Here is a 15,910-nt window from a genome sequence, read left to right on the forward strand (position 1 = left end):
TTCTCCAAGCAAAGTAATGGAGAAGAACTCCCCATTTACATTTATTGAAATCCAATTTGCTTTCCATCTGCTAACTAGCCACCTGTGAAACTAGTTTTTAACAATCATTGGGGCTCAGGGCCACCACATCGTCCCATAGCCTTTATTAGTGTTTATTTTCAGCTATAAAACTACTGAGGGAGGCTACAGTGAATCCTTGCATTGTAAAACAATGTGATAGAGCACATTTGGTGTTGGGAAACTAGGTGTGCTCAAATTAAAATTGGAAATAAATTCCCCCTCTAATTAAAAAATAAGACAACCAAGGACTGAGTCCATTGACCCGAAAGCCTTAGGACGATTGCGAAACAGTACAAAATACAATTACTATTTTCCTTGTCAGCTTAAGGTGTTAGAGATTGTTTACTTCTGTTCAGCAAGCGCAAGCACTAATAGCCCACAAGACAAGACCAATGCAGACAAAGACACAATGCACTATTTGCATCTCTAAAATGCTATTAAGAAGCAGTGATGGCAAGAGGAAGGAAAAAGTAAGACACTTAAAACAGGGCCTCAGGCAAAAGTGAAGAGGAAAATATTCAGAGTTCCTGTGCTGATGGAGACAAATGGGCAAGACGGCTGAAATGAATTCCATTGCAAAAAATAGTACTTTTTTTTAAGCCATCTAAGCTGATATTAAAAGGTTCACCAAGAAATAGATACAATGCTCCCAAAATAGTTGGACACAAATGTAGGAATGGCACTAGATATAGGCTTTCAATTTAAAAATAAAAATTATTCATTCATAATTACACAATATACTAATTTAATCCAATTTATGAACAAATCAATTAATTTGGAGGCTTTTCACAGATAATATTGATCAATTCAAAGACATAACATTATTGTGGCAAAAACATTATGGTGGTATTTCAAGCTTCAACTGCTCCGAAAGTAGGAAAATCCCTTAAGGAATTTACACACGGGTCAGGGGGCATGATTAATTGCATTAATTTTTGCCAACACATTTTTGCATATAATTAATCACAATTTAATTGACAGCCTAATTTGATAAAATATCAAACCAGGTGGCATTTATTTTAATGAAAAATAGCATGAACACAGTAATTAGACCAGTGGTTCTCAACCTTTTTGACTGAAATGTCCCCCATTGGCTAACACAATATTTGAAGGCTCGCTAGGGGTGGGCATTATAATGGTAGACACGATAAACCAGAAGAAATTTGTCAACCGGTAGAGATTTTGAACTATCGTCTCTATTGCGGTTATGCACATGGATAGCACAAAAGCTTATCATTTGCATGCATCTTAAAGCATTGCGGTTTAAAAACAGGTGATTTGAAGCACAATTGGGAATTTACACAATTGTATTTGCAAGTAAACAGTCATTTATAAGGAACCCCATTGGCTAACACAATATTTGAAGGCCCGGGCCACCATATTTTCTCTATTTTCTCTGGTATTTCTGATGTAATTATGACATTTTGAATAGAAACTGGGAGTGTTGATACTAAATGAACCGATTCACTTTGTGGTTCCAGAATATCCATGATTCTTTATGTTGTTCAATAAAACAATAATAAATGAGGGATTGATTTATTGGGGGGCTTTTTTTTAGCATTTTGTTTTTACATAAACTAATTATTTAAAGACATCATGCAGCCCTAATTAAAAATGATCTTGGGACAAGTTGCCTAAAAGTAACTGGACAAGAAAAGTATAGTTCTGAGAAAAGACATTATTTGTTGGCACTTTGCAGATGCCGCTGGTTTGATATTTTGTAATTTAATGCAATGATATTCATACATTAGGTGTGACAAGTTTCCAAATACATTTTAGAGCCACTGCACAACTTGTGAACACCTGTCAAAACACTTACCAACCAATACATCAGGATCAAGAAAAAGAACACTTAAATAGCAAAATTTCAAGGTTTTATTGAGAGTAGGTTTAGTAACTGTGGTAACTGTAGATACATGTGAGAAGAGAAGAACAGAAGCCCACTCCCACTCAGCGAGAGCTGAGGCCAACAGGAGTTTTGGCTTGTCATAGTGTCCATTGGGACGCAGCGCCCCCTTATTTTATAAATCACAAACAACAAGTGGAACTGCAATGGATGGTGTTGTAATACTACTGAAACTGTGGCTGAAAACTCAACGAATAACGGAAAAAAATCAGGGAAAATGATCTAACTTCAAGAGAAAGAGAGATGAGAGGAAGAGAGAGAGACAGCTTTGCTTGAGTTTCTCATGTGCAGACGACCAAGCTCTTACAAAAGAGTTGGCATTAACTTTCCTGGAAGCAGATTTGATTTCATTAAGTTAACTGTAGTGCCTTTCAGGTTATATCAGCAATCTGCTATTCATTCTTCATCTGACCGGTCTCACCCTTCCTTTTGAAACTCAATTGATGCTGTGGACTCTTCCCTCATCTCCATCCAACCCCTCTCTCTAAGCTTTCTCGCTCTGGTATTTAAGATGCAGCTGAAGCACGTCTTCCTGAGAGACCCTTTCCCAACCCTCGCTGTGGACGTGGTAGAGATTGACTTGGCCTCCGCTGTAGGCATCACGGTAAGTAGCTTGGTAGATGGCGCGGCGGCCCAGGTCGCAGGCTTCCTCTATGGACAGGTCATTGCGAAGGCCGCTGTCGACGACACCGTAGGCGTACATGGAACCCGAACCAACTGCGAACAGGTCTCCGCACACACGGTTGCCCTCTGAATCCACATAGTAGAGTCCTGTGATCAGAGGAAAGCAGAAGGAAGAGGAAGAGAGAGACTATCAGTACTGCTTTACATCCTGCTGTGTTTAAAAGGCAGGCGCCTCCACAAAAGATGAAAGCATTAAAAAAAATAAAAGCAAAACCCTTAAGAGAGAATTCAGTAGATCGATGTTATGAACATAAATAATGTTCTGAACTATACAAGGTCAAATCCATCTCGATGAGTACATGTGAGAAATTGAGTCATGGGAAACAGTTGGTTTACTATTTTTTTCTGAAAGCCGGATGCTCGATAGCTCAAGCTCTGTCTCAGGGTTACCTAAGGGCTTCAGCATAAAAGCAGGGGGGGGTAATGGGAGGAAAAAAAGTTACAGACGAGAAGATCTTGCTAATATCAAGCAAGCTAAAGGACAAGCTATGACCTGGCACAAGCAAATATAGCATCCAACCCGGGGCGTCGCCTGAGGTGCTATTGAGCGCTCCAAAAACACCAGAATTAATTATTGATCTACACCTGAAGACCTGAACTCTCCCCAAACATGATGGACGACGCACATCACACTTGGTGAACTGGTGGGTCACTGTCTGGTCCAGCAGCAGATCCCCTCAAGGCAAGTTTCAAGTGTCCAAAAGGTTGCGCTATGACAAAACGCACTGCTAGAGTAATGGTGACTACGTACCATCTGTGCTCCAGCAGAACCAGGCTGCAGATGGACCATTAACCGGATAGTTCACCCAAAAATTAATAACGTCATCGTTTACTCAACTTTTGGAACATAAAATATATTTTGAAGAATGTTTCAACTGATTTTGTCCACACAACAGAAGTCAGAACATTTGACTCATTGTATCAACAAAAAAGCAACATTTCTTTTGTGTTCTGCAGAGGAAAGAAACTCATACAGGTTTGAAACAACATGAGGATGAGTAAATTATTTTTTGGTAATAGGGCTGCACTTTATGTCGAAATTGAAATATACAAAAAAATAATGAAATTGCGATATGCATATCACAAGGTGTGCGGTAAAAATAATTTTAATACTTCAGAAAGTTACGTAATGTCAAAGATAGCATAAACGTAACTTATTTTGAATTAGAGCGTGCTCTACGATGACACATGCGAGACAACAAGCTGTTATGATGCTCTTATACCAAACTAGTCAGAGAAGATGAGTCAGCCCAAGGCACCAAGAGAGCATGAAACATGTTGGTCCTATTATATAAAATAGATTTTACACACTGAAAGCATTTTTGCATGTGTAAAGTAATTACACATCACATTTGTCTTCAATATCATGCAGCCCTTTTAGGTGAACTATCCCTTTAATGAGCGAGCATGTTAGTCTGATAGCAACAGGAAGAACATCACGATGTTGACGATTCACCATTCAAGCAATTGAATAAAAAAAATAGTGCAATGACAAACTCGCTTAAACAGGCGCTTTTACATTTTGCTTTGAAACTGAATCTTTTGCCATCGTCTTGTCAGTTAAGAGTGAGGAAATATGGCGAAGTGCCACGGTGGGCAAGGGATGTAAGGGTTGCTGCTGAACACCATCTAACACCGGTAACACCAACTATCGCAGCAAGCCTACTGAAAACGTAATGGTAAGTTTGAGTAAAGCTCAAGGACCCCAAAATCAGCTCACAGAGACATTTTAAGGACAATCGTAGGAGGTAAGGCTCAGACGTCTTCGAGCAAATTACACTCTCTGTACGCATCGTTAGCTCAACCTGATAATCGTTACTGCTCCTTGAATATATGCAAGGTAATTTACCATTTTGTAGAGCCAAGTGTGACGACTAAAAACAGGTTAAAAATGCAATAGGACGTCTCTTTCAGCCGCAAGGCACCGTTTCTCATTAGGAGCAGAGTGCGAGGGTACTTCAGCAGACTGGAATTTTTTTTTATGTACAACACCTGGGATCATTTTATCACACAACGGCCGTTGCATGCTACCTGCGTCGCTGAGAAAGGGTGGGGAAGTAAAGGTGAACAAAAGAAGCACTTGAATTTGCGAGCCCTCGTAAAGCAGAGGCGCCGAAGCGGGAGCGATCTCGGGATGCTACGACAGCCAGACTCCTTGCACTCCATCACAAAGGTGACAGGCAGTTAGATGTGCAAGACTGAAAGAGCGGCTGTCTGCATGTATGAATGGCAACTTCAAGACAAAAGGAAGGAATATACACAGGTGATTGGCTGACTGCTCTGTTGATTGTCACACAGCCATGGTTGGTTAAGAGTGCCACTGATGAGCGCAGCTGTTCAGAAAGCCAAGCATCTCTGTGTACAGACGTCTAAGCATGCATGCACATCGCCAGTCCGTGTCTACAGAACATGAAAAGATGGCAGTTGAAAGAGCTTTGTACGTCTTTGAGATAGCAGTCCTGCTGATATTTGCATCTCCTGGCAGGACAGCAGTTGTCTATATTTTCACAGTTGCTGCACAACAAGCCAACAGAGAACAAATTATAAGTAGATACAAAATGAATGTGTAATGTAGAAAGATGCAGAAAGAAAATACAGACCATGACTGTTGCTTATAGAGAACTCAGACCATGGTAAAACATTTCTTGAATTGCTTGACCAAAGGTCAGATTGGCCTCGGTCTCAACATGAATCTCATGTAACCACCTCATGCATGATGGCAAGAGTGTTATTTAATATAGTCTTTTAACGTCACATTCCTGAATAAGGTTAAAACTTGTTTTAGCTCAAAGCTTAATTGATAGAGTAAGCGAATGAACCACACAACATTTAGACCTCACTGTGATTGAATCCCAAATTAATTTTAATACCAGTTGTAAACAGAGTCCATGACTCAACCAGCATGGAAAGAACGCATCTGTAGAACCGCTCTAATAACACAAGGGCTAAACTTTGGGGCGTCAACAGTGGTCTCAACAGAAGTTTAACTGCATCACCATCTTGAACCATGTCACAGATTTTTTGGTTTTTTTTTTTTTTTAAATCCTCGCAGAATCAGACACTTAATCACAGGTATAAGAGTGCCAGACATTGTTAAGGCAGTAAATGTGCTCTGTTTAATCAAGATTGATTTAATTTGCACAACATTTACCTCTCTATTGAATCACAACGCAGCTATCGAACTTCTAACAGCAATCACTACTTGCAAAATTGATTGGAAGATTTACCACATAGTTTTGTTTATCCGCCAGGCAAAGGTTGTTGTTTTTTGGGGGGGACACGCTAGCCCGTGTCACCGCATAAACCCCAATTGATCGAGCTGACAGGATTTTGCATGCGACCCGATTGCCCTGGCTGAGAGCCGCGTCCATCATGGTGTGGCTCCCTCCTGGCCCACAGTCACCGGCGTATTGATTTCCCATTACTGTGTCACCGTGCAGGGCCTCTTTAAACACATTGGCCGTGATGTAGAGCAGTTACAACACACCAGTGTTTGCAATTGAGGGATGCATCAGTATCACAGAGCGCTTTGTCGCCATCTGATGGTACTGGCTAATCTAAATTCCTGGTTTGCACACTTATGAACTGCATTTTGTAGCAACAATTTATCTTAGTCTTTCTCAGTCAGTTTTGCTTCATTTAGGCTTGCACTCCATGCTAGGAAGAAACAAAATGAACTGAAAATGGGCAGAGCTTACCATTAAGACCATTAGATTAAAAGCCTCTTATAGATCTAAATGCAATATCCAATTAAGAAAAATGGGCATCAATCATTTTCTAGAAAAGCAAAGGTCTTGAGAGTCCATTAATGTGCAAGTTTGTGATTCATCTCAAAAACAAAGTCATGGTGCTGCATACTAAAACCAGATCCTGGCTACCGATGGAGTCTGGCGGGAAATTATGGTGATGGAGCTATTTTTACAAAGCGGTTTCAGCAGAAAGGCAGGGTCAAATAAGCAGAGAAAATAATCACATAATTTGTCCCCATGCCATCTGCAGCAATCATTCAAAACATAAATGGTGAAGAACAATTCTAACAATCTTTTACATCACAAAGCTATTCCAGATGCAAACAGATTACAGCTGGAATGTTTCCGGCTCAACGCCTTTAATGGAAGCAGAAAGGAATCGGAATCAGAAAACCACCTTTAATTAAAAGCAAATATTATTGTAAATACCATTACAAAATATATGTAATAACCATAATCCTCAATTCACAGGACAATTTTATAAGAGAATATTAACCAGGTAGGGTGTATTAATAGCTGAGAAAGTTTTTACATAAAATTTTAGTATTTACAACAATGTTAATGTCAATTCTTGACATTTGATTTACCTAGAAATGTTTTTATTTTTGACAAAAGCAATATCAAAGCACAATTACTGGCAGCTCCAAAAAATAATTACATGGGCAATATACATTTATAAATAATATACAGTATTACCAGTATATATGATGTATTTATTATTACCAATGTGTGTGTGTGTGTGTGTGTGTATGTGTGTGTATATATATATATATATATATATATATATATATATATATATATATATATATATATACACATATACACATATATATATATATATATATATATATATATATATATATATATATATATATATACACATATATATATATATATATATATATATATATATATATACACATATATATATATATATATATATATATACATACATATACATACAAACACAAAAGTATTTATATTTTTTATTGCAATATAATATTGTATTAAATATTTTTTTTTTATATTTTAGTGTGGCCAAATGCAACACAAAATTACAACTTTGTCTAACCAAGTCGCAATCCACTTTACACATGCGTGTGATTTTTACCTGGTCCTCTTTTGTCCCAGCCGCAGACCATCGTGCCCATGCTGAGGCCCATGCCTTTGTACTGATACACCATGTTAGCCAGTAGCTTGGAGGCAGCCGCCACTGAAATGCGCTCTTTGTTGCGCAGCTCGTAGATGCGGCACTGCCTGGCCAGCAGGCGCTCCCAGAAGCTGCAGTCCGCGGCTCCTCCTGCCATAGTGCCAAGCAGGTACGGGTTGATTTCAATCACCTTCTTCACTGTCTGTGAAGCAATATAGGAGCCGGCTGTCGCTCTGGAATCCACAGCCACAATGACGCCATGCTGAAACTGAGACATGAGAGAAATATGTTGATGAAGCTTGCACATTTATTTATTTAAATTTCACTTTAATTTTCTTGATTTTATAGAAAACCAAAAAATGCTGATGTATACTAACTTTAAAGTGCCCCTATTATGCTATTTTTAAAGGTTCCTAATTGGTTTTGGAGGTCTTCTACAATGCATCCAAGGTCAAAAACACTTTTATTTTCTCATAATATACATTACACATCACCCCATTACTCAGAGTCTGAAAAAGGTTTGCTCAAAGATTCCGTCTCTCTAACCCCCTCTTTTCTGGGAGCCTCCTCTGCTCTGATTGGTCAGATGGCCCAGTCTGCTGTGATTGGTCTACAGCTTACAGCGCGTGTCGGAAATGAAACACCTATTTTCATATCTGAATTTCAGCTCCAGAGGCTTCCTCAGCGCTTGTATACACAGTGATACGAACAGTAACAATGGCGTAGTTTTTTTTCCGTATCAACTCTATCGTGAATCCTCATCCTTTGGAAGTGCATGCAAAGTGGATTCGCAGCACAGAAAACATGTCGACAACACAAACCAAACTCTTCTAGGCCTCAGCTACAATTACAGTGCTTGAGGGTGGGTCAAAGTAGACGATGTTTGTGGGCAGCCAATGAAGACCACATAGGCTGGTATTATGCAGATTTGGTACACCGTTACGTATAACATGAATATGTAACATGAAGTGAGATGGAATTGCTGACGACTCGTTTTGACAGTTCAGAATCAATTCTTTCTTTTAGGAGACAACTTTATTTGTTGTGCACTTTGATCTTTAAAACTTTGCAGACCTTTTACATTCACAAACAGCTACAGTGAGGAAAATAAGTATTTGAACACCTGCTATTTTGCAAGTTCTCCCACTTAGAAATCATGGAGGGGTCTGAAATTGTCATCGTAGGTGCATGTCCACTGTGAGAGACATAATCTAAAAAAAAAAAAAATCCAGAAATCACAATGTATGATTTTTTAACTATTTATTTGTATGATACAGCTGCAAATAAGTATTTGAACACCTGAGAAAATCAATGTTAATATTTGGTACAGTAGCCTTTGTTTGCAATTACAGAGGTCAAACGTTTCCTGTAGTTTTTCACCAGGTTTGCACACACTGCAGGAGGGATTTTGGCCCACTCCTCCACACAGATCTTCTCTAGATCAGTCAGGTTTCTGGGCTGTCGCTGAGAAACACGGAGTTTGAGCTCCCTCCAAAGATTCTCTATTGGGTTTAGGTCTGGAGACTGGCTAGGCCACGCCAGAACCTTGATATGCTTCTTACAGAGCCACTCCTTGGTTATCCTGGCTGTGTGCTTCGGGTCATTGTCATGTTGGAAGACCCAGCCTCAACCCATCTTCAATGCTCTAACTGAGGGAAGGAGGTTGTTCCCCAAAATCTCGCAATACATGGCCCCGGTCATCCTCTCCTTAATACAGTGCAGTCGCCCTGTCCCATGTGCAGAAAAACACCCCCAAAGCATGATGCTACCACCCCCATGCTTCACAGTAGGGATGGTGTTCTTGGGATGGTACTCATCATTCTTCTTCCTCCAAACACATTTAGTGGAATTATGACCAAAAAGTTCTATTTTGGTCTCATCTGACCACATGACTTTCTCCCATGACTCCTCTGGATCATCCAAATGGTCATTGGCAAACTTAAGACGGGCCTTGACATGTGCTGGTTTAAGCAGGGGAACCTTCCGTGCCATGCATGATTTCAAACCATGACGTCTTAGTGTATTACCAACAGTAACCTTGGAAACGGTGGTCCCAGCTCGTTTCAGGTCATTGACCAGCTCCTCCCGTGTAGTTCTGGGCTGATTTCTCACCTTTCTTAGGATCATTGAGACCCCACGAGGTGAGATCTTGCATGGAGCCCCAGTCCGAGGGAGATTGACAGTCATGTTTAGCTTCTTCCATTTTCTAATGATTGCTCCAACAGTGGACCTTTTTTCACCAAGCTGCTTGGCAATTTCCCCGGTGCCCTTTCCAGCCTTGTGGAGGTGTACAATTTTGTCTCTAGTGTCTTTGGACAGCTCTTTGGTCTTGGCCATGTTAGTAGTTGGATTCTTACTGATTGTATGGGGTGGACAGGTGTCTTTATGCAGCTAACGACCTCAAACAGGTGCATCTAATTTAGGATAATAAATGGAGTGGAGGTGGACATTTTAAAGGCAGACTAACAGGTCTTTGAGGGTCAGAATTCTAGCTGATAGACAGGTGTTCAAATACTTATTTGCAGCTGTATCATACAAATAAATAGTTAAAAAATCATATATTGTGATTTATGGATTTTTTTTTTTTAGATTATGTCTCTCACAGTGGACATGCACCTACGATGACAATTTCAGACCCCTCCATGATTTCTAAGTGGGAGAACTTGCAAAATAGAAGGGTGTTCAAATACTTATTTTCCTCACTGTATATTAGTCACTGCATGACTATATATTATATATTATTCAAATATTTGAAAAAGTTTAATAGGGGCACTTTAATATGACACTTTATGGGCATTTTAATATGGCACTTTGAATAATAAATAAAATCAAGGAGTCAAGGTTTGGCTTGTTAGTGTGACAGTAACGACACCATATGGTTCTATTCTCCATTGAGAGCCTTTCAAAAGTTGCATTGTACAGGGTTTTTTTTCTTTGCAAAACCATATAATCACTAATATTTTATTATATTTTAGTAGATTATCAGTGCTTGTTATCCAGGCTTATGTTATCCTGTCTGTAGTTTTTCATGTCACTAGTATCATGACTAGTTTCATCAGCCAATCATTACGTTCATCATTTTAGAGAATATTGTTGACTTCAACAAACAGAATGACACTTTATGGCATCATGAGCTATAATTTGTTTGTTCTAACAAATAGACAATTACAGGCTTGTGAATAATCTATTAAGACAATTCAATTGAGTGCCACCCACTCAAATAAATATGTAGGCTATTATTGGCAGGGAGTTAAAAGGAAAATTAGTAAAGATTTAGGAAGAGATATACCAATGCAATTTTGTCTGCTTGATGGATTCTCCCCAGATCAGTTTACTAAATCCCAGTTATTTATATTAAATGTATTATTAACGGCACCTAGGAAGATAATCACTGTGAAGTGGATGAAACTGCACAAACATACTGTGACAGAATGAACACAAAGAAAAACAGATGTATTTATTTGAGAAAATGACTGTGGATTTACAGAAGTGGGTGCTAATTGAAAAATATTTGCTTTAAAGGAAATAAATTTAATATTAATGTATGAACAATGCAGATAATGTAACGGAATGTTGTGTGTTCACTGAAGTGTAAGTGTACCCTATATTTAATTTATCTGTTTACTTTTTTCTTATGTTTTTTCCTTTCCTGCTCTAGACAGATGCTAGTGTGTTTGTTTGTTTGTTTAAGGCTATCATGTGTTTATTATATTTTTTTTATTATTTTCTTTATGTTTATCTATTTATTAATTTACTTTTTATTATTACTATTCTAAGCAAGTGTTACGTAACAATGTTTCATATATATATATATATATATATATATATATATATATATATATATATATATATATATATATATTAAAAAAAGGTTCAATAAAAACAGTTAAAAACGGAGTTTAAAAAAATTACAGGTAGTGAAATTTTAACAGGAGTTCTAATATGTAAAGAGTGTTGCTACCGAGCTGTGAATTTATAACAGACTAGTCTACTAAAAAAAAATGTATCTTATGTCTCCATAATATTCTGACAAGATCACCTGCTCAGGATCACATATGTCAACAATGAAAAAACACATTAGTTGCGGTGTCATTATGCGTCTTATTTTGACAATCTTCACTTTGGCATACAGACACAACTTTACTACAGTATCTATTCATACTGTAATCCGCCCCCATTTAAACTTCCATACAGACTTTTAGAGACTTCGTTGCATTGTTAACACGTTTTAACTATGCTTGACACACAAGTTTGCTGTTCTTGTTACTGAAACGAATTGGGGCGCTGTCCTTAAAACACAATACATTTATCAGTGCATGTCACTTTTCATACGATAGAAATGCGCTAAAAGTACTCCACAAGTCAAATAAACCAGTTAAATGAGTAAACATTGGTATACTTAGCAAACTGCCTAGTCACTCATCCTTTAGCCTTTATCTATTCATTACAAATACTGTAACCGTTAACGTTATAAACATCAGGGTAGTTTTATAAGAGACACACACTTCTGAATGTGTCGTGATTATTAGGTTACATTAATGGTAAGGTAGACTAAATAGTTTGCTAAATGCTATTAGCTGCTGGCTAAATGGACTCACTTTGAATGCTAAGGTGGTCGTGCCATGCAGAAACTCGATTTTTCTCTCCGGTTCATCCCCTTCACCCAGTGTTTTCACGGCAAAGTTCAGACTTTCACTCAATGCGTCTCCAAAGCCGAGATCCGTCTGGTTGATGCCACAACCGTGCCCAAAAGGCCGGTCAAAGCGATCTGAGAAATCCGCAGACTCACTCCGCAATACACTAGACAGCGCCATGTTTCAGATAATAACCAGAAGCGGCGTTCTGCTTCTTCTATATTAAATGGCGAGGATACAAACGATTATGGCTAAGCATCGCCATCTAATGCCCAGGATGAACGTTTGTAGCAAAATTACTTTACTTGTTTGAAGCCATTTTATAGTACTTACTTTTTACTAAATATGCCTAAAACTACACATTAGAAAGTGTCTGACACTCTGTAATGTATCGACCGTTTTTGGCCTGAAAAAAGTAGGCTACATATTTAATGTCACAGCTTTATTAAATTCATACAACAACTATCCATTGCTATAACACTGTTGCTGAATTCAGAACCGCATAACACTCTCACTATTTTTGCCATATAGGCCTGGTTTCACAGACAGAGCTTAGATTAAGCTAGGATAATTAGGACATTTAAGTAGCTTTTATAAATGTGCCTTAGAAAAACAAAAAATTACTGGTGTACATCTTGAGACAAAACAATGGCACTGACATATTTTAAGATATGTCAGTGCAAGTTGCTTTCAGTTATTTAAGTCTAGGACTAGCTTTAAGCCTTGTCTGTGAAACCAGGGGTTAAAGATATGGGGAAAAATAGTTTGAGTATACTCTAGTACTATAGTAGTATGCGGTTCCGATTTCATCATGTGTGAACAAATTTAATAATTTATTAGGTAAATATTTGACATATAATAATTTTACTAAATTTAATCTTAATACGTTTTTCTACAATTCACCCCAAAACAGGCTTAAAATAATGATTGTTATAACACATTCAAGGAGAAAAGAAAAAACAACATTAGTGTCAATGCTTGAGTCTCCAGATAAAATTAAAATTAAAATTATAAATTTGGACTATGAAATGGTTTATTATTTTTATCTATTTACTCAAAAGGTTGGTCATTTTAAAACTGACTGTTTCATTGATTTATAATTTTCTCAAATTATTACTGAATGACTTTAACTTCCATACAAGGCAACATTTATTGCATGTACATTGTAAATGGACTAAATTTGTTGACTTTAATGAAATTGGTGAATAATATTGATTTAAAATACAAAATCAATCCATTCTTGGTCAACAACATCAAGGAGAATCCAATGTTTTTATGATTACAATTGTTTGTCTGAAAAAAAATGCAGTGTATTGATAAAATATTTTATTAATTTGGTTTAAATAAAAAGTTTATGAGAACTATCTCTAACTTTCTCTGTGCATTTTGTATTCTTTTTATGTTCTGTCAAGTGAACCGCCTGAAATTGTTCTACTCACGACTGCTATTTCAGTCCATCACATTCACCATGTCTTTTTGTTTTTCCACCTTTTGAGTTCCTATCTACAATGTACTGAATATATATCACCTTCCCCTTCAACCAGCTCACTCCACTGTTTTCTGTCTCTCTTTCTCCCTCTCCCTGATCTTCTCCTTCTCTCTCTCCCTCTCTCTGTAGTACTCCTCCTTCAGATCTTCTCTGTCTCTGCGTCTGCAGCCATGGGCAGTGATGTGGAAAAGGTCTACATTATTCCCAGAGTAGGCATCCCAGTGAGTGGCTCTGAAAACAGCCTCCCGGGCAAGTGCCACCGCCTCATCCACAGTCATTCCCCATTTCCAACCATCATCAAGCACGGCGTATGCATAGGGTGACCCTGAGCCCACTGATATTAGTTCTCCTCTCAGTTGCAGGCCATCACTGCAAACATAGCACACCCTGGGACCAGACCGTCCTCCAAAAGTAGACAGAACATTTTTTGTATTTTGATCTAACACAGTTGCATGAGTGTCCTTCAAGATATCCTCTTGTTCATTTATTGAGGCCATTTTCTCACTACCTAGAGCAGATTCATCTGAAATTGCAGTGGTATCCTGTTCCATTGCTTCCTTAACATCTGCCATTTCCATGCTAGGCCGTAGGGTTTCCTGCTGTATCTGAGTTTCTTCTCCATCCCATCCACATAGAGTAGCTGCCACACACACATTAGTGCCTTTGAATGGATGAAGCATCATGGAGAGCAGCTTTGCAGCTCCATTGACACTTAGTCTCCTGCGATGGCGAAGCTGGTAAAGCCTCATCTCACGGGTGAGGATCCGTTCCCATAGCATACAATCGGCACCGCTGCCCGATGTGTTGACCACCAGGTGAGAGTGGATGGGCATAATCTTCTGACTTATCGGACAGCAAATTAGACCCTTACAGCTGGCGCGAGTGTCTGCAGCGGCTATCACGCCATCCTGAAATATAAAACCCAAAGTCGTTGTACCATGTGATAGCTGAAAGGGTTGCTGATGAGGTGACAGACATGAGAAAGTAGAAGAGAGAAGATTTGGGGCCTTGCTTTTTCTGCTGTTCTGCTGAGGGGGGGGAAGAAAATGAAAAAAACTGTCTCTGTCAAACTCAAACGGTGTCTTCCACATGCATCCCATCTCATTTTGTAGATAAGTGCACGGGCTGCTGTCATCCAGGGTCTCCAGGAAATCACAAACATCCTGAAGAGCCATTTTTCCTTTTAGTGAGAAAACAGCTAAGTTGGTGCAATGTTGAGCCTAGGAAGAAGCACAAACAAAAAAGACCCTTCTGAGACCAGCGATTTATATAGGAGGTGGAGAGTATTCACATCATATTCTTATGTACACAAGCATGCCCTTGTGATGTCTCAGCAAAAATCTTTGCTACCCTTTTTATCTGATATGCTTCTGTGGTCATCATTGAGGCACAACACTGAAGCGACTCTTCAAACATAATCATAAAAGTGCTGAGATAAGCTCAGTCTGTTATTCACACACATACAAAGGCTCAAATGCAAATCTCACAAAATATTCTCAAAAAGGTTTACGAGGAGTAGACTTAAACAATGTGGATTACAACACTGAATTCAAATGAAATTACTTGTGTATAGTATGGCAATCAGATTTAATAATAAATATTTAATCTAAGTAGCAAAGTGGATTCTGGTTTTATAATCTAGTTTGTTATCTGATTTTTTTTTTCTGATTTTGTTTTGGCTAATAGTTCTGAATGACCGGTAACTTAAAAATGCAGTAGGCCTAGCCAGTTTGTCTGGTGGCGAGTAAAAAAGTGAATTTTTACATCCCCTGTGGTAAGTGATGTGAATAACTAATTTAATATTATGTTTTGGAGGGTTACTAAACTTGAGGCAATAGTAAAGCCCTCAAATAGGCCTATTCTTTTATCTGTAAAATTCCAGTGCAAAATCCATTTGGGATTCGACGGGTTTAATCTGGAAACTGGAAAGTGTTCAGTTCAATTAAAATAACGCGTCGTTGCCGTGGTTATATCCTCAGTTTATAATGATAATCCTGTTGTATTAAAAACAAGCTGATTATTACATAAACAACGCAATCCCTTAAAACTAATTAAACATTATCTCAAAATTACTGAAGCAAATTCAAGTTCGCCTCTTTCTAGTCTGCTGCATCACGTCTGTAGTGTCTGCCTCGTAGTAGCCTGACCTCGTTCTGATTCTGAAGTCTCGCGAGAGTCGTATGAGAAAGAGAAACTGCGATTCAGACCATCACCATTTTGGATCCACCGCCGCATGGT

The 15,910-nt window shown here is 38.4% G+C and overlaps 2 protein-coding genes across 2 annotated transcripts; both read right to left on the bottom strand.

Annotated features, from left to right (window-relative positions):
* Positions 1-1,917: 1,917 nt before the first annotated feature.
* On the bottom strand, positions 1,918-12,399 carry psmb5 (proteasome 20S subunit beta 5). Its single transcript, XM_084120393.1, has 3 exons — positions 12,148-12,399; positions 7,511-7,817; positions 1,918-2,737 (listed from the first exon to the last, which is right to left on the bottom strand). Exons 1-3 carry the CDS (start codon positions 12,361-12,363, stop codon positions 2,451-2,453), a joined length of 810 nt encoding a protein of 269 aa, XP_083976519.1. The 5' UTR covers positions 12,364-12,399; the 3' UTR covers positions 1,918-2,450.
* Positions 12,400-13,728: 1,329 nt separating this feature from the next.
* psmb11a (proteasome 20S subunit beta 11a) lies at positions 13,729-15,861 on the bottom strand (the record flags this gene model as incomplete). Its single annotated transcript, XM_084120392.1, has 2 exons — positions 15,820-15,861; positions 13,729-14,892 (listed from the first exon to the last, which is right to left on the bottom strand). Exon 2 carries the CDS (start codon positions 14,845-14,847, stop codon positions 13,729-13,731), a length of 1,119 nt encoding a protein of 372 aa, XP_083976518.1. The 5' UTR covers positions 14,848-14,892; positions 15,820-15,861.
* Positions 15,862-15,910: the final 49 nt, after the last annotated feature.

Source organism: Abramis brama (genome assembly GCF_963993115.1).
Source record: "Abramis brama genome assembly, chromosome: 7".
NCBI classification, from domain to species: domain Eukaryota; kingdom Metazoa; phylum Chordata; class Actinopteri; order Cypriniformes; family Leuciscidae; genus Abramis; species Abramis brama.

Excerpts from the sequence above, each read along its gene's own strand:
- psmb5 (XM_084120393.1), bottom strand. The coding sequence starts at position 12,363 with ATGGCGCTGTCTAGTGTATTGCGGAGTGAGTCTGCGGATTTCTCAGAT. Across the intron at positions 7,818-12,147 it reads CGACCACCTTAGCATTCAAA|TTTCAGCATGGCGTCATTGT; the intron begins GTGAGTCCATTT and ends CTCATGTCTCAG. Across the intron at positions 2,738-7,510 it reads CTGGGACAAAAGAGGACCAG|GACTCTACTATGTGGATTCA; the intron begins GTAAAAATCACA and ends CTCTGATCACAG.